At 40.7% G+C, this 26,053-nt stretch overlaps 1 protein-coding gene across 2 annotated transcripts; it reads left to right on the forward strand.

Moving 5' to 3' along the window:
- The first annotated feature begins 254 nt into the window (after positions 1-254).
- Positions 255-26,048, forward strand: usp47 (ubiquitin specific peptidase 47). 2 transcript variants are annotated; one of them, XM_080729265.1, is made up of 29 exons: positions 255-552; positions 3,134-3,193; positions 4,142-4,336; positions 5,597-5,710; positions 5,900-6,050; positions 6,133-6,229; positions 6,327-6,472; positions 6,566-6,645; positions 7,142-7,291; positions 7,565-7,660; positions 7,754-7,906; positions 8,138-8,296; positions 8,796-8,927; positions 9,372-9,448; positions 10,141-10,196; positions 11,046-11,158; positions 11,601-11,708; positions 12,329-12,536; positions 15,105-15,220; positions 15,837-15,956; positions 16,131-16,929; positions 20,090-20,265; positions 20,380-20,460; positions 21,334-21,449; positions 21,789-21,907; positions 22,757-22,887; positions 24,025-24,072; positions 24,180-24,310; positions 24,468-26,048. In XM_080729265.1, exons 1-29 carry the CDS (start codon positions 508-510, stop codon positions 24,640-24,642), a joined length of 4,152 nt encoding a protein of 1,383 aa, XP_080585391.1. In that variant the 5' UTR covers positions 255-507; the 3' UTR covers positions 24,643-26,048. The 2 variants fall into 2 exon arrangements, with proteins under 2 accessions (XP_080585391.1, XP_080585392.1); XM_080729266.1 differs by lacking the exon at positions 3,134-3,193.
- Positions 26,049-26,053: the final 5 nt, after the last annotated feature.

A 26,053-nucleotide genomic window follows, 5' to 3' on the forward strand; every position in this document is an offset into this window, starting at 1 on the left:
TCCTCCACAAGGCCAACATGACTGATGATGATTTATTATGGGGTTAATGACCCCTGTGAGTGTGACACTGGTCTTGTGTAGGCCTACTCGTCCTCGAGTTGGTTTGGACAGTCTGGTACTTACCAGAGTACTCTCTGGTACTTGTACTTGAGTCTGGATGGGATGTTGATCACGTGACGCTGACACGGTGACTGAAGTCTCGCGGAGTCGAGCATCGGCCATCTTTCTCCATTGATATCAGCAGCGCACTGGGCGCAGGGTGTTAGCTTACTTTTGTGCTTGTTTGGTAAGCGGAGTGAGAGAAAGTGTGTCACTTTGATAAGCCAAGCAGAAGCCCAGCCACCGCCAAGTTTCACCAAGTTGTACTCGCCTTATAATAGCAGAACTGGCGAGGGGCACAACCTAAAGCCACCAGAACGCGCACAATGCTGCTGGTCCTCTGCGCCGTCGTGTTGTCCCGTTGACATTTAACCTGGATAGATGTGTGTGTAAAAAAGTGTCGCCCGAATGGAAATGGTGCCCAACGAAGATAACCAGCTCGTACCCAGAGAGGTGAGACCTTATTCTTGTTATTGGGACTGATTGTGGTACAACAACTGACTTACAACATGGACAAGCACTCGTCCCTGACAGGGAACATAATTCAATTCAAAGGAGCTGTATTGGCAAGAGAAAACATACGTTTGCATTGCCAAAGCAAGTGTCAAATTATAATAAAAGATTATGTGTATATATGTTCCCCATTTTCAACAGTTTTTTTAATGGGGAACATAATATACACATAACACACTGCACAATTATCATTAGTATATTATGAAAACACGGTCGCAATTAAAACATTTTCAGGCCATAATATGAGCAAACAGTTAACGGCCAGAACGGCCTTTTCTTTCCGTGACAAGGCTATAGTAACAGCTAGCCTAGCGGCTATAGTTTGACTGTTAGCTCTGAGAAACTTTTAGCTCAGATAACAAATTGTTACAAATAAATACCTTTTAAATGAGAAACGTGGTTTACTTACTAGGCTCGTCGTCTAGACCAGGCAGCAGCTAATAACGTCACGACAACAGTTATCTAATATCTAATGTCTAAACATGTCATCGCTAGCTAGCAGGTTAACGCAGCTGGTTGCTAGCTTAACATCGCCTGTCCAAAAAGAGCAGATCTACAAAGCTAGTTGTTAGCTTTGTAGATCTGCTCTTTTTGGAGAGCGACACCGTCGTGCTACGAAGTACGAGTAAAGACAGCAAAGCTGGTTGTTTTGATGTAGCCAAAGACCTTTAGCAAACTCTTCAACTTTTTATTTGTTTAGTTGTTAGCGAATGTTAACGTGTTCTTGCTTGGTAAACATTCCCTTTAAAAGCAGCTTGTTGTCGTTAGTTAGCGGTAGCCTGTTACCATTATTTTTTATACCAGTGGTAAACTTTAAACTTATCTGAACAAGACAGGCCATTTCTGACAAAAGATGATAGTGTTGTTATCTAATCTATTGGGTGGGCCCGGAAAGTTGGTTTTCATGTTTTTGGTTAAACTCGGCAAACTTAATGGTGTGTGAAATTACGCATAGTTAAATCGTGCAGGAGGATGACGTGGTTTAACCGTCAACACTTGGAAATGCGTCATTTGTTTAGCGTAGTAATATAAGCGACGGTGCATTCAATAGCCTATCCATGATCTCGCTGACATTTATTCCGTGTATTGAGTTATTATGGCTGTACTTATTTGATACCTACGTTTATACTGGTCATTCGGGTTCTTAGATTTACACTGTATGCTTCCCACTGTGCCCAGTAGCATACCTGTCCACCATTGTCCTTTTACAATGTAGGTCACATATTTTACATATTTATATTTCCCATAAAAAAAAGATCCTTTATGTTTAGATTTGGTCCATACTAAACGCCATTCACTATTCATGTTGAAAAGGTGTTCAAAAACACAGACTTGAATGTGTACAATGCCTTTTACTTTCACTATTGAATTACTGTATTACTCTGTGAGGCTAACATGACAAACTACAAAATGTGATCTTAATTACTGGTAACTCGATAAAAACAACAACAAAAAAACCCTGCTGGATAATTCAAATAAGACATATGTCATATGTCTTGTTTGACATTATGTCAAACAGTGGGCATATGATATGATAGACAAACAATGTAACAGAGACAGAATAGTCCACATTGATGACACTACAAGCCAAACAAACGGCAGCAGCATAGATGTAGAATCAAATAATCAAATGACCAGCGGTAATAGTTAATAATTCAGGCAAATCTCGTAACACAGAAGCAGTTTCTGGGCCCACTTATCAACTTCCTGGTAGAGGACTGAAATTGGATTTGGTCCATGCAGATCCCACAAGGACCAACAAAATGACATGGGTGGGGGATGGTTTCATGTGTGTGGGAGCAGGCAGTCAGTAAATGTAATATGAAAATAAGGATATCATTAATTGTGGTCATTCATACATTTAAATCCTACACTTGTTCATGATAAAATTTACTCTTTGTGATGGTGGAATTGGGGAGGCCTAGCTTGAACTATTAAGTTCAAGAGGCACTCATTATACAGTAGGTGTAGGCTACAGCAAGCTCAATAACAAGTTTACTAGCAAATTCTCACAAGTATTGGGGTGTAACATTAAGCCAATCGTTGGCCTCCAGTATTCTTTAGTTCTGCCCTCCAAGTATCAGTCACAACAACCGATCATAGCAAAGCCAAAGGGAAAGGTAACATTTAAGATTTATTCTATGCATTTATGCTTTATTTCGGTGAGTGACTGAGTGTAGAGAGATAACACACCAAGGGCAGAGCAGAGAGAAGAGACACATTGAAGACAAACAGCGCACACCAGACACCACTGGAATTCTGTAACATTTTAATTCATATGGAGCAAATGTAAACATGCAAAGAAAAAAGAAAAACAATTTAGGACGCAATTGTCTAGATGTAATGAAACCTACATGTGGAAGTGCAGAGTGAACTTGCTAGCTTTAGCAAGTGCTGTCTAGTTTGTATGAAGTCTGATTCCCAGTGATTACATTTTGAAAGGCTGTTGATGTTGCACAACTTGGTGTTTCCAGTTTTAATTCACAATATTGTCATTTTCCCAACATACTCTGTATATTAGGGTTTGTTTTGGAGTTGCAGACAGAATATATTTGATGAAATGAAGAAGAGGTTTTCTCAGGTAGCCCGACCTTATTTTGCCTGTGTGTGACTGAAGGAGAGTGTATAGCTGTAGAAGAGTTGTGGTGTGCACTGTGTTGCATGAAGAACTTCATAGTGTTGGGCCTGCTAATGATTTTTATTTAATGTTTATTTGAGGGTGATGTAAGTAATACAAATATCTAACCCATTATGCAGGAAATTCTTGGTGCAGAGGAATTAATGTATTTGCTTGAACAATGGTTGTCAACTGGTTGCAAAGACCAAGGTTTTATATCTAAACTGTATTTAATAATAATAACTAGGCTACTGATTTTATAATCTGTTACTGCATCTAGCTTTCTAGCATGATGTTGTAACGCAACTTGTTTTCCAAAGTATGTGTATTTCTGAATATTATTAGAATACCGTACATGGGTCTGAGACCAGAAAATCTCAAAAGTGAATTTTCATTATTTTTGCTGTGCATTATGCTAAGTAGAAATTGAAGACTTCTTTAATGATTTATGAAAGGATCAGTACATGGCATCGCAATGTGATGTAGATCGGCTATTCTGTCACACACACACACACACACACACACACACACACACACACACACACACACCCACCCACCCACTGATACATTCTTCTGTTATCTTAACCGTAAGTTTTATTTTGGTACCATGGGCTATACTGACCTCAGTTTTTGGCTATGCCCTTAACAAACCTAACAGCTAGCTACTACTCCTGTAGTCCACCATGCATCATATAAGAACTGCATAACACAACTGGGGTATTATTTTAGTGTGTTTGTAATGATGAAGTTCCGCTATAGCCTCGGGAATGTTTTAACAACTGTAACGTGGGATCTCTGTGGGTGTGAGAGCATGAATTTCATGCTGTTATTGCTCTGATGGCATGGCGTTTAAAATGGAACTTAGGCAAGTTGTTTTTCATGTTTACCTTTTACCTCCCCTGTGTTTCGCAGATAGACAATGCAGCTGAAGAGCCCAGAGTGCTGTGTATTATTCAGGACACCACCAATGCAAAGACTGTAAATGAGAGACTGACCCACAACCTGCCTGCTTCCACCTTGCTCTCCAAACTTTTTGAAGAGGTTGCCCACAAAGCAGGCTACGTGAATGGCACCTTTGACCTCATTTGGGGCAATGCAGCTGACATGGTTAGAAATTACATATATCCATCTTTATTCCCGCATGCTGCTTGCTGTACCTCTTTGATGCAGAGCTACACAACTCATTTAACTAGACCAGTGTTTCCTACTGTGTGCCGTTAGAAGCCAAGGCTGTGCTTGGGATATTGAGACAACCACACATTATATATAGAAATGTAGTATGTACAACTAAAGCTTTGAATAATAATAAATGATTATTAGTAGTTCACACCCTAAATGAAAATGTCTATTGATTACTCACGCTATGGAGACTATGGAGACTTGAGTTCAATAATCATCGGGAATCAATGGTGGTAAATTTACTTTAATCATATTTTTGTCTTAGGAATGTGACAAATACATGTTTCTTTATTGAACTCAAGTCTCCATAGTCCATAGCATGATTAATCGGTAGAAAAATACATTTTGGGGGTGAACTACTCCTTTAATACTTTCATCTGTTTAGACAGGACACTTTATTTAATGAACAATGTAAATGCGCTGGATTTAGCAAAGATAATTTACATCCACAGACAATAGAGTACACTATGCATCAGGCCACACGTCCCCTTTTGATGCAGTTTGTCTTGCTCTGGGACCCCTATCCACACTGTAAAATCCTCAGTATTAATTTAACTCAGAGTCCGTGTACAACGGTCCATTTGGATTCCTGCTGGTGTTCGGACCCTACATTGAAAAACAGTGTAAAACATTTAAGTGAGAGCAAGAGCTCACTTGCTCCACTCGGACTAGGAGTTTATATACCATGTGGTTTGTCATTGTGCATGTGCTTATTATGTATGCATGCATTCTACTCCTTTTTCTGTACTGAGCCTTGGCTAATCCTGCTGCTGACCCAGGCTAGAGCCCAGGTGCCATGGCTGCAGTTATCTCACTGAGTAGGTCAGTGGATTAGGCACTCTTTCCACTGCAGTCTTTTGCATGTTGCCTCCTCCTCCGCCAGTCCTCTATTGCATATATGGTTATGCACTTGTTGGCTGCAAGGTACTTTCCATAAGGAGAAGCTATTCAAAATGAATTCATTGGGAACCTGAGTTTGTTTGTAAGCTGATTTCTCCCCCCCTTGTTTTTCTTCCCCCAGCTTTGAACACAGACAATGATTTGGAAAACCATACTCTATCTGAATTCTAAAATGTGTTTTGGGAAAACCATTTGTTTTAGTTTACTGTACTGTACCTTTGTGCTGTTTTGTTCTTCTTTCTGTCTGATAAAGTATTTAATCAGTCAAAACTACTTCCCCCAATATAGGCACCACTGGACCACCGCAGTGAAATGCCCCTGTCTGAATCTGGGTTTGAGGCTGGGAAGAGGAATTTTCTTCAGCTTACAGACAAAGATGGAGAACAGCCTCAGATTGCATCGGTGAGTGTTAGAAGAATAAGTTGGATTTCCCAGACTGTGTGTATATTTGTTTAGATTGAATAGTACGTGTTAAGTTGTTTGTAATTGTAGATAGATGAATGGATTGATAGATATACTTTATTGATCCCTGTGTGGAAATTAAGGTGTCGTAGCTGCAAAAGCATGACTTGTCTGTGTGTGATATATTAGGATGAGTCGGGAACAGCAGACAGCAGTGGACTTGACGGCTCCCAAGAGCGTTTTATTGGACCCCTGCCAAGAGACAGCACTGCGGGATGTGGTAGCGACTATAGCAGTCCCTCTTACTCCTACTCTTCTATCCTCAATAAATCTGACACAGGTAGTTCATGTCCTTCCATATGCAAGAAAGCATCTCCTGAGGTTCCTACAAGCCCTCTCACTCCTTCTCTCTTATTGTTTAGGATACGTGGGTTTGGTCAATCAAGCTATGACCTGCTACTTGAATAGCCTTCTCCAAACACTGTTCATGACTCCGGAGTTCAGAAATGCACTGTACAAGTAAGTGATTGTGACCATGGAGCCTTTTATTTCATCCTACATTCCATCACAAGACAACATTCCAACTCTTGTTTTCTGCATCCACTTTTTCCTCCAGCTGGGAGTTTGAAGAGTCTGAGGAGGACCGAGTAACCAGCATCCCCTACCAGCTGCAGAGGCTGTTTGTTCTGCTGCAGACGAGTAAGAAACGGGCCATTGAAACCACTGATGTGACTCGGAGTTTTGGCTGGGACAGCAGTGAGGGTGAGCATTCATCTATAACCCAGATCAGATCGGACAGTGACCAAATGTCCTTGTGTTCGAGCATTTATTTATATTGTTTATGTATGGTTTCAGCCTGGCAGCAACATGATGTCCAGGAGCTGTGCAGGGTCATGTTTGATGCCCTGGAGCAAAAGTGGAAGCAGACGGAGCAGGTAAGAGAAACTTGTCCAGTGCTCTTCTTAGAACAATAATCCCAGCAGCCTGTCTGAATGCTATCCCACTGTCGGAACAAAAGGCCTACTGTGAGAACAGAGGAATGGGGCCAATAAGCTCCAGGGTTTGCTATTTCTGATCTCAGGAGTTTGCCCTAAACACTAAATTCCCTGTGTCTATGCACTGAGGTCTGTGCACGTGAAATCTTGGCTAACTTTACTTGTGAAAAATAAATGCCTATTTGATTGAAATGTAAACGTACGTTTTATAAAAGATTCTGGTAGCATCTTATGAGTACATATGGCCTTCTGTGCACAGAATGACTTTATTAACACTTACTGTATAAAGTATGATACTTTGAATGGCGTGTGTGTGCATGCATGTTGTCTCAGGACCTTCCAGGACCTTGGCCAAAAACGATTCTAGGGGAAAACCTGTTAGGTAACGTTGGTGCCACATGTGAAACACTTACTCTTGGTTTTGCCTTGCCCGCAGGCTGACCTGATAAACCAGCTGTACCAGGGTAAGCTGAAGGACTATGTGCGCTGTTTGGAGTGTGGCAATGAAAGCTGGAGGATCGATACATACTTGGACATCCCTCTTGTCATCAGACCCTTCGGAGCCAGCCAGGCTTTTGGCAGTGTGGTGCGTTTCATCTAAATACTTCTGGCTTTACACACTGACAGAAGAAATTAATGAAATAAAGCATGTATTGTCTTTTCTGGTCGTTTCACGCAGACATTGACTTTATTTTGTTGGATTACATGTATTGCAATTTATGATGAATATCTCTACATATATCAAAAATGTAACTAATTGGAAATCATTTCTACATGTAATAGCAGTAATTGTAATGGCAGTAATGGTAATAGCTGTATTTTTAAATGATGTGGTAATGGTTTCATTTTGCTTCAACAGGAAGAAGCGTTGCAGGCGTTTGTTCAACCAGAAACTCTGGATGGGCCCAACCAGTACTTTTGTGAGCGCTGCAAAAAAAAATGTGATGCCCGTAAGGTGAGGAAAAAAAGGTCATGAAGGCATGTTGAGTGAAGATGGTGCGTGACCATTAACCTTACCTCTAACCTGACTGATGCATTATTTTCACAGGGGCTGAGGTTTCTGCACTTTCCCTACCTGCTGACATTGCAGCTGAAGCGCTTTGACTTCGACTACACCACTATGCATCGAATCAAGCTGAATGACCGCATGACCTTCCCCGAAGAGCTGGACATGAGTCCCTTCATTGATGTGGAGGATGAGGTGAGACGCAGTATCACAGTAGGGCCTGGTGGGGATTCAACATTTTCTGAGTTAAACCATGTCCAAAGGCCTTCAGCAGAGTGCTAATTTTATGCATGAACTCGTCGCTGGTGTTCCTATTAGTCATTACAAATTCATTAATAATTCTTTCATGAGTTATGGTTGACCTTGTCTCACCCCGTTCTACTTTGACCGCTACTGTTCATTGTTGTGAATGGCCTCCCCTTTTAGAAATCGCCTCAGACAGAGAGCTGCACAGACAGTGGGGCAGAGAACGAGGGCAGTTGCCACAGTGACCAGATGAGCAATGACTTTTCCACTGATGACTGTGTGGACGAGGGAATCTGTCTGGACAGCACCAGCACCACTGAGAAAGTGTTGAAGCCAAAGGTGAGCCAGCACCAATATTGTTAAATATGTATACAAAATCGAACATCATCGTAAATGCTATTTAATGTGGATTTTTGTTGTTGATGGTTAATGGCATTCAGTTGCATTGCCCATGGGTTTGTACTATTGTTCAACAGGATTTTGTATTGATGCTACTAAATACCTGGCTAAATGTTGGCAGCCCATTAGTACAAACATTTCCTCAAGCTAACCCCTGATTTATTCTTGATTGCGTACCGAAAATGGCCGATCTAAAAGCTCACAACGTATCACGCTGCAACGTGTTGTGAGCTTTGGCTATTTTCAGTGCACTATGCCAGCTTACAACTAAGTATAAATCACCCTTTACAGTTGTCACCATTGAATTGGCAATCATTGGGTTATCATTGTTCATATTGATGAACTAGACTTGGGTGTTGAGTTCAAAGATGGACATGGTGCACTAGTTGTTTTGATTGTTATCTGAACACACTAACTGTTTTCCCTCTCTTCTCTTTAGAGTGTGTTGACCTTTGAGCTGTTCTCCGTCATGGTCCATTCTGGGAGCGCCGCAGGGGGCCATTATTATGCCTGCATCAAATCCTTTAGTGATGGCCAGTGGTACAGCTTCAATGATCAGCATGTTAGCAAGGTTAGCCTCAGCTCTCAAAGCGATATTTCTGTACACCTACACACCCACTAAATCACTACATCAATGCTACTGTTAACTCATTGACTGCGATTTTGAAACCCTTCTAATGTTCCACACCGCCGGGATTTTGCTTACCTTTAACGTGGGCCCGTGCGTGCACAAGGTGCATGACGGTTCATGGATCGCATATTACAGCATATTGACAGCTCGTCATACTCGTCTTAGGCGGAACGGACGCATTTATATACAGTAGCTTGTCATACTTGTCATAGGCAGTAAGTGAGTTAATATAGGTTTTAAATAAACCAAGATGACAAATCATTCTTTTATCCATGTCCTTTTAAAGCTACAATTAGCCTCTCTTGGGATTGTTGCTTTAGCACATGACTACTTGGTTATAAATGGTAAATAACAGTTGTCCTGTTTTTTATTTTTGTCGTGTAGATCACGCAGGAAGATATCAGGAAGACATATGGAGGGTCCTCAGGGAGCAGAGGCTATTATTCCAGTGCCTTTGCCAGGTCAGTTGTGTTGTGCAGGTCACCCACTGTGTTGATCACAGCAGGCTGACTGTGAGAACATTTATAACTAAATGCTTGCCCTGTGTGCATATGTGCATGTAAAATGTTAACCACTTCAAACCTGGCGTTCCTATTTTGGGCATGTCATTATATAGGCGAGATTTTCTAAAATGTTCAAAGGTTACCTTAAGATAACCTGACGAAGGTCTAATAGACTGAAACTTTGTTGTGTTCCCATTAAATCTTTTTCTTGCATTTGAATCCAATATACTTATGAACTGATTAACCCGGGTCACATGCATCATGAAGTTCTATTGGTCAAAAGGGGATGTATGTGTTATTCATGTTTGGTTACATGCAGGTTAATAAAGGAAATGTATTTCTGGGATAGCCTAAACGGCTTGTGGCCTTCAACAGGGTCATGCAGATTATGTTACAGTATACTATTTAAATATTTCTAAAGTCTTCTGTAAGAGCCTTTGTGAGCAAATAATTTGTAAACCTTTTTTATTAGTTGATGATTTTTGAATGGAACAAACAAAAAATATTGTTCTAAAATGTTTTCTCTCTTAACTGACTTGGATGCCAGTTTGTTTAAATATGTAGATATTGATTCGTAGACAATCATTAGATGGCATGGATCATACATTGTTTTCTTTCTGTCCATTTATCATCTTATTTTCTCTCAACAGCTCTACAAATGCATACATGCTGATATATAGGTTGAAAGATCCCACAAGGAATGCAAGTAAGGGATTTAAAGTAAACCCGCAATGCTATGGTCAAAATGAAGGAAACCTCAATATAATGTTTTTTGGTGGTGACTTGTTTTACTCTTTGCTGCAGTACAATGACTTGAATCATTTTGTAGTAGTAGTAGTAGCATTTGGTTTTGATACATTTTCAATGATAGCAGTTCAATAATTTTAGAATGCTCAGCTGGGATAAATGCTAGTTAAGGAAAATGTACTATGTGGTTATATAGCCTAATGTCTTCATGTCTGCACGATGGTGCACGGATCATACACCACGCGTGTGCACGCCGTTCACAGCTTTCAAACAAAAACATCTGCTTGGAAATTCGTTCAGGTATTCATGAGAAATCGGAAATCTTGTTTTTTTTTCATATGTAAACAAACATGGCCGCCATGTTTGAAAGGTTGAGTTGTTCTGGGGGTCAAACATGCATTTCGCATTTCTGAGACGACGTGGGCTAATCAATGAAACGTCGATGAAGCAGGGTGCCCACCTGATGACCCCAATGAAGAACCCTACCCTCTCTTTTCACCACTCCACCCTGACTGCTACCTTCAAGAGCACCAACTTATCATAGTGATTGAAACATCTAGTTCTTACTAAATCTAGTTCTTACTACACCTTTTAATACAGATTACTGGATTGCAATAAAACAATGGCTACACTAATAGAACTATTACAACCCTATTACTATTATTTCCAGCTGTTGGGCTTGTGTTGCGGTTTCCTATAGTTTGACCATAGATGTATATTGATCATTATACAGTATATTAATCTGACCTGATAACTGGCTCAGGGGTTTGACCTACACTGTCTCTGGCTGCTCTGTCATTATTTGCAGAGTACTTGGATGTGGAGGACTTCCCAGAGCACATCAAACGTCTGGTCCAGAAGGAGAAGGAGTCTGAAGAGCATGAGAAGAGACAGCGGGAGATTGAACGCAACACCTGCAAGGTGCCTTCTGGTTCATGATGCTTTGTACAAGGATCATTTGCCTCCAAACAGACTGCAGGCGAATCAGATTTTAATCACAAATAGCAATCTTTAGGACTGACAGTAACACACTGTTACTTGCAAGTGATTAAACCTATCTAGTACATTGGTGTCTGTGGTAACGTCAGTAATGCTTAACTTATACTTTCGTACGTCCATGCGCCTGTCAAAAATGGCTGAACTGCTAATTAGGCGAGCGACACTAAGACAAACTATACAGTATATCAGTTTTCAGTGTCCAGACTGAGAGACATCTTTAGAAATCACATTTGAACCGCATCACACCACCTAGGAATGTGGTTCAAATCTAATTAGCAAAAATCTGTCCTAAAGTTGGATTTTGGCTGCCAGTCTGAAATATAACCTTGTCTGACCATCTTCGCTGCTTTGTGTTTACATTCAGATCAAGCTGTTCTGCATGCATCCTGTAAAGATGTTGATGATGATGGAGAACAAACTGGAAGTGCATAAAGACAAAACACTACGAGAAGCAACAGAGATGGCCTACAAGGTAGGCTACCTGTGAAAACTGGAAAATATAATGTGTAATGTATCACAACTGTTGCATTAATAAAGAATCATAATGCATTTTATTTGTATAGTGCTTTTCACAATATTCAAAGACTCTTTAAAATCACATGGAATAAAAATAGCAGTGTAAAAAATGTTGAAAGAGAATTCAATGTGCTTTATTGTGCTTTCCAAATGTCACAATTGCAAAGAGCTATGATGAGGGCTAGGACACACACAGCTCATTGGCATCACGAGTGAAGAAATAAAGAAAATGACATTCATTAAATTGACTGAAATTGCAGCGGAAGTACATTTTGGGTTCATTGATGAATGATTATGTAAGTTTTTAATTTAGGTAAAAACATTTACCGGCTTAATGGTGTAATTATTACATTAATTAAACCACCATTACATTTTTCTTCTCATGCACCCCAAGGGGTGCACACACCCCAGAAATATTGAGTATCCCTTTTTTTTGTTCAATGTGTTCTTTTTGTATGGCGTCAAAGCCTGAGGTGTTGTGGTTACATTAGGTATTAATAATTATATCTTCGTCACTCAATGATCCATTTTGTCTGTGTTTGAGTTGGGTCTATATCTGTGCGCTCTTTCACTCAGCTGATGGAGTTGGAGGGCGTGGTCCCTTTGGACTGCTGTCGCCTGGTGAAATACGATGAGTTCCATGAGTACCTGGAGCGCTCCTATGAGGGCGAGGACGACACTCCAATGGGCCTGCTGCTGGGAGGAGTCAAGTCCTCCTACATGTTTGACCTTCTGCTGGAAACACGCAGGCCTGAACAAGTGTTCCAGCCGTACAAACCTGGCGGTCAGCATTACACTATTATCAAGTATATAGGGGTGTGTAGCAACTCATAATGTAATAACGGCTCATAATGTAATAAGGGCTCATAATGTAATAAGAAAAATGTAATAAAAACTCATAATGTAATAATCAGCTCATAATGTAATAAAAAAACGAGCGCATAACGTAATAATGGATTTTTCAATAATGTAATAATGTAATAATGTGTTACATTAAGAACCTCCACATAGGAGGCTCATAATGTAATAAAACTTCATAATGTATTTTTATTACATTATGAGCTGATTATTACATTATGAGCTTTTATTACATTTTAATTATTACATTATGCGCTTGTTTTTTATTACATTATGAGCTGATTATTACATTATGAGTTTTTATTACATGTTTTTATTACATTATAAGCCATTATTAATTTATGAGTTGCTACACACCCTGCCAACTTTGTTGATGAAGAATGGAGCAACTATCTGCTAAAAATGCAGCAAATGAATACATATGGGGATCATTTAGCTGTACAAAGAGCATCCACAATGTTCAACATACAGTTTGTGATTGTATCGACACTGGGTGTTGATCCCCATGTGGTCAGTATGACGACAGTCTGCCATTGCTTGTTCTGGGCCACTTTGCCGAAGGTCATGGGGATCATTATGTAAGCCTTGATGGACCAGTCACACACTTGATTCAAAGAGTCCAGGAAGCAGAGGAGAGCGCACCACTTCGATCTGTCCCTCTCTCTGGCCCTAAGTCTAGCCCTCACTCTGGCCCTGACTCGGTCCCTCACTCTGGTCTGGCCCTAAATCTGGCCCTCACTCTCGCCATAAGGCCCTCACTCTGGCCCTGACCCGGTACTTCACTCTGGCCCTAGGTCTGGACAGATCGAAGTGGTGCGCTCTCTGAATCAAGTGTGTGACTGGTCCATCAAGGCTTACATAATGGTCCCCATGACCTTCGGCAGGGGTTGACACTACGGTCTAAGAGGCACTTGCCCGTCGGGCAAGTACAGGTCATGTTCTACTTGCCCAAAGGTCATGTACACTTGCCCAAAAAGTAAATCGTCCATTATAAAATGATAGGTAAGATTTTAATTACCACTCAATTGAACTCAATAACAATTTTGAATCATACCATAAATACCTCCAAATCCAAATACCTAGGTAGTTATGATTGCTATGGTTTCACACTTCGTCATTTTATATATTTTTGTATGGCCACGTTCAGGTGTTTAGAAAGATATCTTGTGTTGTGTTTATAGACGGTCGTGTCCCCTCTCAAATGAGCAATTGCCCGGTCGGGCAACCTGAAAGCAAACTTCACCTGCCACAAAGTTTTATTTACCTGCCAGGGGCAGGTGGGCAAGCCTTAGTGTCAATGCCTGTTCGGCAAAGTGGCCCAGAACCAGCAATGGCAGACTGTCGTCATACTGACCACATGGGGATATTATCGATGTTGCATCAACACCCAGTGTCGATACAATCACAAACTGTATGTTGAACATTGTGGATGCTCTTTGTACAGCTAAATGTTCCCCATATGTATTAATTTGCTGCATGTTTAGCAGATAGTTGCTCCATTCTTCATCAACAAAGTTGGCAGGGTGTGCAGCAACTCATAAATTAATAATGGCTTATAATGTAATAAAAACATGTAATAAAAACTCATAATGTAATAATCAGCTCATAATGTAATAGAAAACAAGCGCATAATGTAATAATTAAAATGTAATAAAAGCTCATAATGTAATAATCAGCTCATAATGTAATAAAAATACATTATTACATTATGAAGTTGTATTACATTATGAGCCTCCTATGTGGAGGTTCTTAATGTAACACATTATTACATTATTACATTATTGAAAAATCCATTATTACGTTATGCACTCGTTTTTTTATTACATTATGAGCTGATTATTACATTATGAGTTTTTATTACATTTTTCTTATTACATTATGAGCCCTTATTACATTATGAGCCGTTATTACATTATGAGTTGCTACAGGGTGCAACAGTTAATCAAACTAATCGATTATATATACAGTATATATTATATTTCTGTTTGCAGTGTGCATTGTGAGTAATAAAAGTTTGTTTTACGCAGATTTAACACTTTGACCCTAGCGTCCCTATTTTGGGCATGTCATTATTTGCAAATCTATAATATTTTAGAACATTTGGGGACATAAAAAAAAGATGGTAGTAGGGCTTAAATGGTTAAAGCATCTAATACTCAATTTAAAACAAAATCTATCTTTTTAATGTACCATTTTATGATCTCTTCCTTGTTATGTCCCTGTAATTTTAGTTTTCGTTTGCTTGTTTCATGCAGCAATTTGTAACATTGTCTTGGGAAGTTCTATACAAATTAAGTACTATTTATATAAACTCAAGTTCACAGCTTAATGCAATCGTTAGAAGCCTTCTGCAAGTACAAAAGATATTTAATCAATGATGTAGTAACTGCTGAAATGAATGCATCATAGCTCCATTAGCTCCAGAGTGGTTAGTGTTGACTCATTGCTTGCCATATTTAATGGGTTGTGCTGTTGTGCATCTGTTCTTTTGCAGAGGTGATGGTTAAGGTTCACGTAGTGGATCTGAAGAGTGAGACCATCGCTACTCCAGTCAGTGTCAGGGCTTACCTGAACCAGACGATCACTGAATTCAAACAGCTCATTGCACAGGTAGACTCCAGAGCACCACATGTTGACACAATCTTTCTCTTTCCCATAGTATCATGCAAGTATTGGACTGCTGGAGACAAACAAATAATACACTATATTCTAAACAGGACGCAATGGCAGGCATTCATAAAAGCTTATTCTCTTACCTATTTTCACACAAACTGGAAATAACTTTTGTAAAGACTTCTTTGAAATGACTATCTAAAAGGTGATTGTACCTTTGCCAAGCTGGTTTCATTTGAAAATTTCTAACGCCACTGAGTCTATGAAATGGACTAAACCAGGGGTCTTCAACAGGGGGTCCGTGACCCCTAGGGGGTCTGCGGGGATACTGCAGGGGGTCCCCGAAATTGTTGGAAAAAAGACCTCTGGACTAAACGAATACTACATTAGCTGTAACTTAAGTGACACAGACATGCAATATGTATAAGGCCCCTCCACACAAACTGAAAATAGCAGATCTCCAAGCTCACAATGTGTTCTGATGTGAGCCATTGTGACCTTGCAGCTCGGTTATTTTCGGTGTCCAACGCTGCGTACAGATCAGGAGTATGTACTGTCTACTGTTTGTCCCCAGACAGATCAGGAGTATGTAGTGTCTACTGTTTGTCCCCAGGCAACCGAGTTGTCTGCAGAAACCATGCGCGTGGTCCTGGAACGCTGCTATAATGACCTTCGGCTCCTCTGTGTCCCAAACAAGACACTGAAAGCTGAGGGTTTCTTCAGGAGCAACAAGGTTGGGAGATTTTTATTGTTTTGTCTCATGAATGGATATTAATTTCCAAACATAAGAATTGCCTTTGTTTGATGCTTTGTGTACTGTATGTGTTTGTATATATTCATTAGAAAAACTAAATGAATTGGATTGTCATCTGTGATGAGCGATTTCTTATTCCTTTTTTTGTTGCAGGTTTTTGTAGAGAGCTCGGACTCGGCAGATCAGCAGCTCACTTTCACCGACTCACTCTTGTGGAAACTGCTTGATCGACACGGGAACACAATCCGACTCATGGTTTTGCTGCCTGAACAGTCTCCTGGTACCCTGACCAACAGAACTGTCTGCCAAAAATCTGCTGGTGACTCTGTGTCAATAGAGGGCTCAAAGGGCACCAGGAAGTCTGTAGAGGCCATCTTAGAAGAGAGCACAGAGAAACTAAAGAACCTGTCTCTCCAGCAGCAGCAGAGCTCTAGCACAAGTGACAGCCAGAAAAGCTCAGATACCAGTGACTTTGAACATATTGAGTCGCCTTCACAGGAACCCGACTCCGCCTCCTCTGCCTGTGTGGCCGCAGACAACCGGCAGTTGGAGAACCGGATCGGGGCCAACGCAGGTGCAGGCAGCGGCGGAGCCTCTGACCCTGAAAACCAGTTTGTCTGTGAGGAGCGCTCAGACTCTGAGGTGAATAACGACCGCAGCACCAGCTCAGTGGACAGTGATATACTGAGCTCCAGCCACAGCAGTGACACGCTGTGCAACGCAGACAGCGGGCCCATACAATTGGCTAACGGCCTGGACTCGCACAGCATCACCAGCAGCCGTCGCTCCAAGGCACACGAGGGCAAGAAAGAGACCTGGGACACCGCAGAGGAAGACTCCGGAACGGACAGCGAATACGACGAAAACGGGAAGAGCAAGGCAGAAGCTCATTACCTTTACTTCAGAGCAGAGCCTTGTCCACTGGACACCTCGTCTGTGGATGCACAAAAATGTATGGTTCCTAGCTCTTTTATGATGCAATTGCCACAAAACACAATGCTAGCAATCTTAGCAGACTTGGGGTTTCAGAGGTTAGGTCTTCTAGGCATGTTAGGTTATTCTGTTATCAGTTTATAAAAAATCACACCCAGTGTGAAGTGAGCGGTGTCCCGTGAAGTATGGCCAATAGGCCAAGTGTGGGACAGGTACATACAAACCGACAAAGCCAGATAGATGTAGGAGCGGTTAGCCCCGCTCAAAAATATCAGAATATGCTCATTGGTTCATTTGCATCCTATATCCTATATTAATTGGAGGCTTAAGGGAGGACCAGCCGGCCAGTGGACCACGTTGTCACGCTCATGTCACCATGACTCGGCCATATAAGGAGTTCCCTTTTTGATGCCATCAGGGATCTCTATAAAATGCTGCACAATATATCGTTATCATATCGTTATCTCAATAAGACCATGAGCATTATCAGTATCTCAATATCAGCGATATAACGCCCACCATATCGTTGCTTTTTGTGATCACTGAGTTCAATTTCACCCATATATATTTATTTATAAATATATGGGTGAAATTGATTTGCCCAGGAAAGTAAGCGTACTACTTAGTTTTTTTTTTTTTCCTTTTTTCTTCAAATAATTTCACTTTTGCTACACTTAGAATATCAAATAACAAGTTTGGGAACTAGAGCTGGGATCGGGCCCATTTTTTTCTGTCCGTTCTGAAATGTGTCCGACAGTTTTCTGTCTGCCCTGAATCGACGTCCGAGCATTAATCATTAAAATGCGTCTGACCCGCGCCGAGGCCCGACCCTTATATTTTCCACCGCTTTCCCCCTCCTTTCTTTTTCTTTGAGGAAGTCACTGATTTACACTCACTAGTAAACGTGTTCTAATGTGCAGTGCATGCAACGTGCCTGCTTGTTACCCTTAATGTGAATATTATAGTCGGGTGGGATTTCAGAAAAACGTGATTGTTAGAGGCATTTGGGGGTAAAAGTGGGGTTCTGAGTTTTTAACCTGTAAAATTAGACAGTCAAAAACTCAAAATGTTGCTTGGGTACAACTTTTACCCCCAAATGCCTCTAACCTCCTTATAGAAGGCCTTTCTTTTTTTCTGAAATCCCACCTAACTATTAAGCCACACTGTGGCTTGTGAAAGTGTTTAAATAGTAGGCTACGTTGATTATTAAATAATACAAATAATAACGTCGCGGATGCGAGGCATTGTGAGCTTTGTGATCAGCCACTTTTGGCACGGAACACGCCGTGATGAAGAAGTATAAGCCAGGATTTACTTGTGATGTGTGTTGAACGGACAGACGGACGAGGCTGGCACAGTGCACTGCGACTGCACACACAACAGCGCCGAAAAATAAACATCCAATGCAAGGGACAGTAGTGGGAACACAAGCTAGGAGCTCCCTTCAGCGGCACGCCACTTCCAATCAAACCACAACAACGCGTTTATCTCAGCGTGGGACTTCTCCATGCTCAGAGTTATGTCTCCGTTGCTGCAGCATTAGCGCGAGCAGCGCACACACAGGAGTTGTACGCTGCGTGCAGCAGCAGAGAGTGTGCATGATGCATGCCATAGGTAGGCAGAGGCTATATCAACAATATGTCCGACCCAAATCGTCGTCCGACAATTAATTATGAAAATGCGTCCACCCCAAGCCTGTTGGGCTCGTCAGGCCCCACAGGTTTTCAGTCTGGTATCCCAGCTCTTGTGGGAACCCAATAGCACTTAAAATCAAGAGTGATATTGACAGGCTGTTTTTGAATAATGCTTAGTTTTCACTGTTGCACTTATAATATTGATGAATATGAAATCTGTACAGTGATATTGTATATCGTATCGATATCGAAATATTTGGCATAAATACTGAGTTATAAAATGTTGTCCATATCGTGCAGCCCTAACAAGGACTGATGGATACATAGATTCTCCATATATGGGCATTAAAGATACAAGGAACTCTAGATGTGAGGAGTCAGACCACATACTGTAGTAGCCCGAATCTCTAGTAATTATAAATAAATGCACAGATCCGCGAGAGAAAGAAAGTGAAACTTACAAATTATAGTTTGTTTTGGGTAGCATTTAATTAACAATGACAAAGATCCATTTAAACTTTGCTCAAATATAACCGCAGCACAAGCAACATGCCTGAAATACATGGATAGCTTGTGTCCAAGGAAGCTACCCATGACACATGGATGAGAACCCAACAAAGAAGGCAATGCAACTGCTCCTCATAATTAATAACTGTTATTTCTGAAGAAAATGAAGGGGAGAGCTGCTACAGAGAGGGTTTCCCACTGCTGGAAATGAATATATTAGCATAGTGAAACATGAACAGCCTCTGTGATGTGATATTGCCCGTTTCCCCAGCCTGGCTTATAGCTGCCTTAGCCATATGCTATCTGTGAGTAGTGGGGATTTCTGTAGCCGTGCTATTGGAGTGGGTGTTTTAAGTAGTGAACGTTATGCTCAACAGACTGCACAATGGATTCATAACAAAACATGTTGATAGGTTAATCTTCCTCAATAGAACCCCAGACGATTTTGGACTCAAGATATTTCTATTGAGGAAGATTAACCTACCAACAGCCAGCAGCCTGGGTTGGGTCAAGCTGTGCAGGCTACCTACAGCATTTGAGCTGTTTAAACCAAATGGCAGTGTAAATTGAGTGCAGAGGAAAGCAATTAAGACTCACCACCACAGATGCTTGACTAGCATCACTGACTGCTCATAGACCACCACACTCAAGTTTTAAATGTTGGGAGCGGGGATAGTGAATATTGGGCATTAAGAATATTTAACATTGTCACCTTATTAAAATAACGGACGTGTCATTGTTGAGTGGTGCTCCTGGAAGGAGCCAACCTCCAACATCTGGCTTTGTCCGGTTCCCCAAAAACGCCTGGGCCTTAAAGTAAACTGAAGCGTGGTCTAGATATGGCCTAAATCTTGGCACAAACGGCTCAAAGTTTGTTGTTCGCCCAGTGTCCCATGAAATTAACTCCTAAATAGCCCCCTTCACACTACGTGTGATTTTTTTTGTCAACATGTACCATTTAGCAATGACCCAACACAACTGAAACGGAAGGAAATTATTGACGATTAATGATTCGTTGTTGCTTCCCCTGTACAACAGGTTTACTGGTCCACGTGGACAAGAGGATAACATTGGCAGCATTCAAACAGAACCTGGAGCCCTTCGTAGGAGTCGCCTCCACCCAGTTCAAGGTCTTCCGGGTCTATGCCAACAACCAGGAGTTTGAGAGTGTACGGCTAAATGAAACACTCTCATCCTTCTCGGATGATAACAAGGTCTGGCATGACACATTTGCTCAAGTTTTAATTGTATTTTTTAATGTTTTGGATTCGGTGTGTCACAAATGCAGTCTGTTGATTGTAATAGCCAATCCCTTCACTTTTCCATAGATAACTATTCGACTTGGAAGAGCACTGAAAAAGGGGGAATACAGGGTGAAGGTGTATCAACTACTAGTGAATGAACAAGAGGTAAGGCTGTATTGCCTTTTTTCTTGTTCCCTCTTTTGCCTCTTAATGTTTCATATTTCTTCATATGACATTCATTTAATGTATTAACTCTGAGCCATATAGCTGTACAGGCTCTACAGTTGCAGAGAATAAATGGATATTTACAGTAAATTCGGTGGGAATTCCGTTGGACTTCAACACACAGGGTTACTCCACATTTGATATCACAATTTAACTAACACATCTGACCAGGACAGGAACAGGTATAAAACCTCACCTCGGTAGAAATGAATGACAAGAGGGAGATGTCAAAAGCAGATGTGTCTCTAGCTAAATTTAAAACACTTAATAATTTAAAGGGTAGGCCAGTTCTAGGCAACACAGAAGGGAGAGGGACTTTTTTTCTTATTTCCACACTTCAATGTATATTAATGGCATAGTTCAATGTTGAAAATGAGTGGTATTCCCCTTTAATTGTGTCTGTCTTAAGTGGAAGCAATAGGCAATTTCTTAGGTGCCTGGTAGCTCAACTAGTTAGTGCAGTAAGTGCACTGACTATGTTCCTTTTGAGGTTGTAGGAACTAAGATTGAATCCGACTCCTCAGTACTTTAATGTCTTGTATGTCTCCCCTCTACCCATGTTTCACTGTATGATATAATCTTATTTGTAAAACTAGTAGGGTTTATCCCTGTTATTACATTGTATGATATTATCCTATTTATAAAACAAGTAGGGTTTACCCCTGTTATTGCAAATATGTAATCATAAAATAATTAGAATTATGTAAAAGAAAAAAGAAAAAACATAGTTGTGGCTGTGAAGACATTGTTGTTATGAAAGTTCTGTAAAACAGTTTGTATGACAGACATCATGCATTGTCTTGTGTTTTCCAGCCCTGTAAGTTTCTCTTGGACACTGTGTTTGCCAAGGGCATGACTGTCAGACAGTCTAAAGAGGAACTGCTCCCTCAGTTAAAAGAACAATGCAAGCTGGACCTAAGCATTGACAGGTGAGACATTGTAAATGTTCCAGTTTGTGTGACAATAAAGTTAATATTGAATTAGATGCAACACATTTGTCATTATTAACTACATTAAAACCTGACATCCCCTATTTTGGTATTGATGGAAAATGTCAAAATAAATTCTATTTTCAAAACTAGCAAATTGTGAGCTTGTAGATCTACTTTTGCTGTTCGTATAATGACGTATAGGACAAGTGGTTAAGCATTCAAACTATTAGCCATTCACATCGATCAACATACATAAATAACCCTTTATTAAAGCTGATGGATGGACTGGCCTCATAGCTATATTGTTATTGTAAAACTGTGTGTGTGGTCGGTCAGGTTCCGTCTCAGGAAGAAGACATGGAAGAACCCGGGTACAGTGTTCTTGGACTACCATGTCTATGAAGAAGACATCAATATCTCCTCCAACTGGGAAGTCTTCCTGGAGGTTCTCAATGGTAACATAAAATTCAAATGTTTCTGTGAAATGGAAGACCTGTATTAGCCTTGTCTGTTTTTGCTGCTTATAAAGATGGCTGTTCAAGGGGCAATCTTTGTTAAATATTCATTCCAGTGGTGCATTTCCTGCTGCTGCGCTCTGTATTGACTTTCTACATGGAAATGGCACATTTGTTCTGTTTCATCTGGTGCTGTAAGCTCAAAGACAAATTACTGTTTTCACAAAGGGATTGTATGATATCCCATGAAAAGGTATGGAATTCATTTAGCAGGATTTGTAGCAGTAAACTGCATTTCCTTCTAAAATGAGCAAATTAGAGCAATACATTCACATTGTGTTTCATGCCAAGTATATGAACATCTAGTTTCTTTCTCACTGGAGCATAAAAACTACTGAAAACCCCATCAAATTGCATAACAGCTGTGGTAATGGCAACCTGGATTAAAACATTGCGGTGTCCTTGTACTCACTCTCCATTGATTAATTCTTTCCTGAATTCATCAATTTTTATGAAGAAGAAAAAAGACAAGAAATCTAGTTGGCACTATTTTTCTAAATCATAAAAGCAATCGCTTTCACCAGCAATGGCATTATGGCAAAAATAGTCGGATCTACAGTCTCCCACAGACACATTACAATGTGTCATGCTGTTTTTTGTTAAGTGATATTGTACACATCCAATATGGTGTTAGAGCAGCGGTTCTCAAATTAGGGTGCAGGGACCCTCAGGGTTCCTTGGATGGGGTTCCAAATGGGTCCTTACAGGTCTGTAACTTTATGGGGGTCCTTGAAATTAAAATGTTAGAGAATCAATGTAATGGCCCATGGCTTCCTATGTCCTATTCAGAACCAGAGAAGATGAAGTCCATGTCCCAGCTGGCTGTTCTGACCAGACGCTGGAGCCCGGCTACAATGAAGCTGGAGCTCTTCCAGGAGGTGGTTCTGGAGAGCAGCAGTGTTGATGAACTCAAGGAAAAGGTGTGTATCTGCTCGTGTATGTGACGTGTGCATTTTTACATCTGTCTGATCTCAGGACGATTCTACTAATGTCTTCAAAATCCCTAAATGTTTTCTGAAAAACGCTTTTTCCATGTCATTTGGCCACCGACCCCATTACAAAAACATTTTGTTCCAGGGACCACCGGAAGCAAAGATTTGAGTTAAAAATGTTTGCTTTAAAAAGAATCTAATCAAAGATTAATTAGCAGATTAAATGGCAGATCTATAAGCTCATAACCACTCTGTATGGTAAAGTACGTTAATACAATAAACTGGCACATCTGCAGTTGTTGGAAGTGGTCGCCCTTCTCCCTTGAAGGAATTTCAACCCTGGTTTCAGCTAGTACACTTAGTGCTCATAAGCACAATATATCCCCTAGATAAGCGGGTAAGGTAAACAGTAGAAATTCGGTCTTGTGGGAGACCAGGGTTTGAAAGTTACAGACTGTAGCTTTAACTATATTAACCTTGGTCCAACCTAATACCAGTGTTTAATGTACATTCAGTAATGTGTTTGACCTTGCTTCTCAAATTACTGCTACTGACACACTCCTTGTCCTGACCCGCCTTTGTTTTCCACTCTTGTTAACATTCTAACCCATGGACATCCAATGGTATTTGCATTGGTGTCATATTTCCTCACTAAGTATCACACAGCAACATTGCTATTTTATGCATCACTTGAGAATACAGTCGACACTTTGATTCCACTCGTTAGACCAGTGGTTCCCAAACAGTGGGTCGGGAGCCATTTCTGAGTCGCAGACCCATTTTTATGGGTAAGGTTTTTATTATTTAAAAAAGATTTAATTGTAATAAAACAATGAAAACAATCTATAAATATAAAGCATAAATAAAATAAGAATACTGAAAATGGCAGATTAATCTCACAACAGTCACTTTTAAATAGGGCTTAAGTGGATAAGTTAATTGATAGGTATTTTTGTATGTTTGGGTGCTGAGGAGACACACAATGTATATTTTGGGTCTCAGCTTAAAAGGTTTGGGAACCAATTCTTTAAACTAATTGCCATGATGACAGCATCAAGGGTAATTTCTAATGAATTTGATTGATATGAAGTCCATTTACGATTCATTCTTGACACTCTTCTGCAGCTCAGTGAAATAAGTCGTATTCCTCTTGAAAAGCTGGAGTTTGCAAAGGTATGTAAGCTACCTTCTGTTACACAGTATGTATCAAACCATATATTTCTAAACTCTGTACCTGCTAAACAAATTAAATGATTGACTAAGTATATTTCTATCTGCAGGGGAGAGGAACCTTTCCTTGTGATATCTCTGTGTTGGAGATCCATCAGGAGTTGGACTGGAACCCAAAGGTGTCAACACTTAATGTGTGGCCTCTTTACATCTGTGATGATGGAGCTGTGGTCTTCTACAGGTAAGAGCATGACACTGTCAAGTTGATGTCTAATTATAGAAACGGTCTGTTTTTCTTCCCCATGTATCGACTCCACCTATACAACTAAATATCACTTATATATTCCACAAAACAATCTCAGTTATACTGTATATTACTGTGCCATATGTCTGTGCAGGGATAACACTGAAGAACCTATGGACTTGTCTGAAGATGAGCGCAATGAGCTGATGAAGAAAGAGAGCAGCCGCCTGCTTAAGACTGGACACCGTGTCAGTTACTCTCCTCGCAAGGAGAAGGCCCTCAAGATCTACCTGGACGGAGGCCCTGCCAAGGACCCGGGTCAGGACTGAGGCACAGCACGCTGGTCCCATTACGTTGGATCACCTGCCTGCTGCAATGTAGCATGGCTGACCTTGGGAACCCTGTCTGAACACAGGGCTCCATATCGACTTGAAAGTCAAAGCAGTGCTGTTGCAATGGCCCTCTTGCCCTCCACTCTGAGCTCCAATGGGGATAGAGATTGTCACAGATTTTGTGCACTATAGTGTCTTGTACTGTAAAGTTGAAAGGGAAGTACAAAAGCTATTGCATAAGAGACTAAAATCACATACTGTATAGACAAATCAGTTGGATGTAGTGTTGCAGGGATGGATGCATGGATGTTAGAACTGTGAACCTGGAGTGGAAGACATCCGTCAGTGTCTCTTTCTGTCATCTGTCTCCCCTCATGTAAATGGCACTTCCCCACCCCTGTCACTGGGTGTCTCTCTTACTGTTTTGGGCACTGTTAAGCATCTGTCTGTTTCATCAACTTATTCATTGTCCAAATTCTAAAATTTCCATTCCTGTATCAGACCAGAGACCTCATCCTAAATTGTCCCCCATTTTTGGACAATAAAATTAACAGTATCTCCTGCAAATAAATCTTTTTCCAGTCCTCAATCCCATCTTCTGGTGAGTCACACAGGTTTATTAGTTGTTATTCGCACTCAAAATTTGATCATTTAAAAAAAATGGCTAGTTTTGAATGGCTGACCTAGGGGCTGTTTCTGCCTTTCTACCAGCAAGCCACAGGGTAATGTGTCATTGTGGATTGTCTTACTGCTGCTTTCATGCTTTAGGAGCCTTGCTTCTCTGACATCGCAGGATTTTCTGGTACATAGGCCATTGGTCCTTTGCTATCGAGGACAAAACCAAGTTGAATTATGTTAAGAAAATGTTTTTTGTTTTTGTTAATTGTAAATTATTATTTTGCTCCTGTCTTGGCACACGTTTGTCTGTTTAACCATTTGTTTTCATTTAGAAAGGTAATTTTTGCTTTATTCATCACATTATCGTGTCCCTGGACAAAAATGGCATATTTTCAACTGGAAGATATGCAATCTTTCTTGGGGGACACGGCCATACAACAGAGAAAATAAGCCTGAGTGATGTTGGATTGAGGGGAGGGAGGGAGCCCTCTGTGGTTTTTGGCAAAGAGTGTGGTTGTTTTTGGCGCTTCTACCTACTGCTGCTTGATAGACTGACACCAGAGGGTGTAGCGAGGCCCTGGGAAGTGCTAGACTTTAGGGCATCTGCTCTGCACACTGGAAACAAGCCCTCCAGTCCCCTCTGGGCTTCTGATGCTGCCACCAGATTCATTGTAGAAATGCCAATATATGATTTTCTTTTTTTCCTCTTCTTTTGTGGTTTGTTTATTTCTTTGAAATTGAAATCCTGTGTGAACATAGTTTAAGATGATTTTAGAAACAAATTAAAATG

Source organism: Nannobrachium achirus (assembly GCF_963921795.1).
Source record: "Nannobrachium achirus genome assembly, chromosome: 7".
NCBI lineage: Eukaryota > Metazoa > Chordata > Actinopteri > Myctophiformes > Myctophidae > Nannobrachium > Nannobrachium achirus.

Excerpts from the sequence above, each read along its gene's own strand:
- usp47 (XM_080729265.1), top strand. The coding sequence starts at position 508 with ATGGAAATGGTGCCCAACGAAGATAACCAGCTCGTACCCAGAGAG. Across the intron at positions 16,930-20,089 it reads GTCTGTGGATGCACAAAAAT|GTTTACTGGTCCACGTGGAC; the intron begins GTATGGTTCCTA and ends CCTGTACAACAG. Across the intron at positions 24,311-24,467 it reads GGAGCTGTGGTCTTCTACAG|GGATAACACTGAAGAACCTA; the intron begins GTAAGAGCATGA and ends ATGTCTGTGCAG.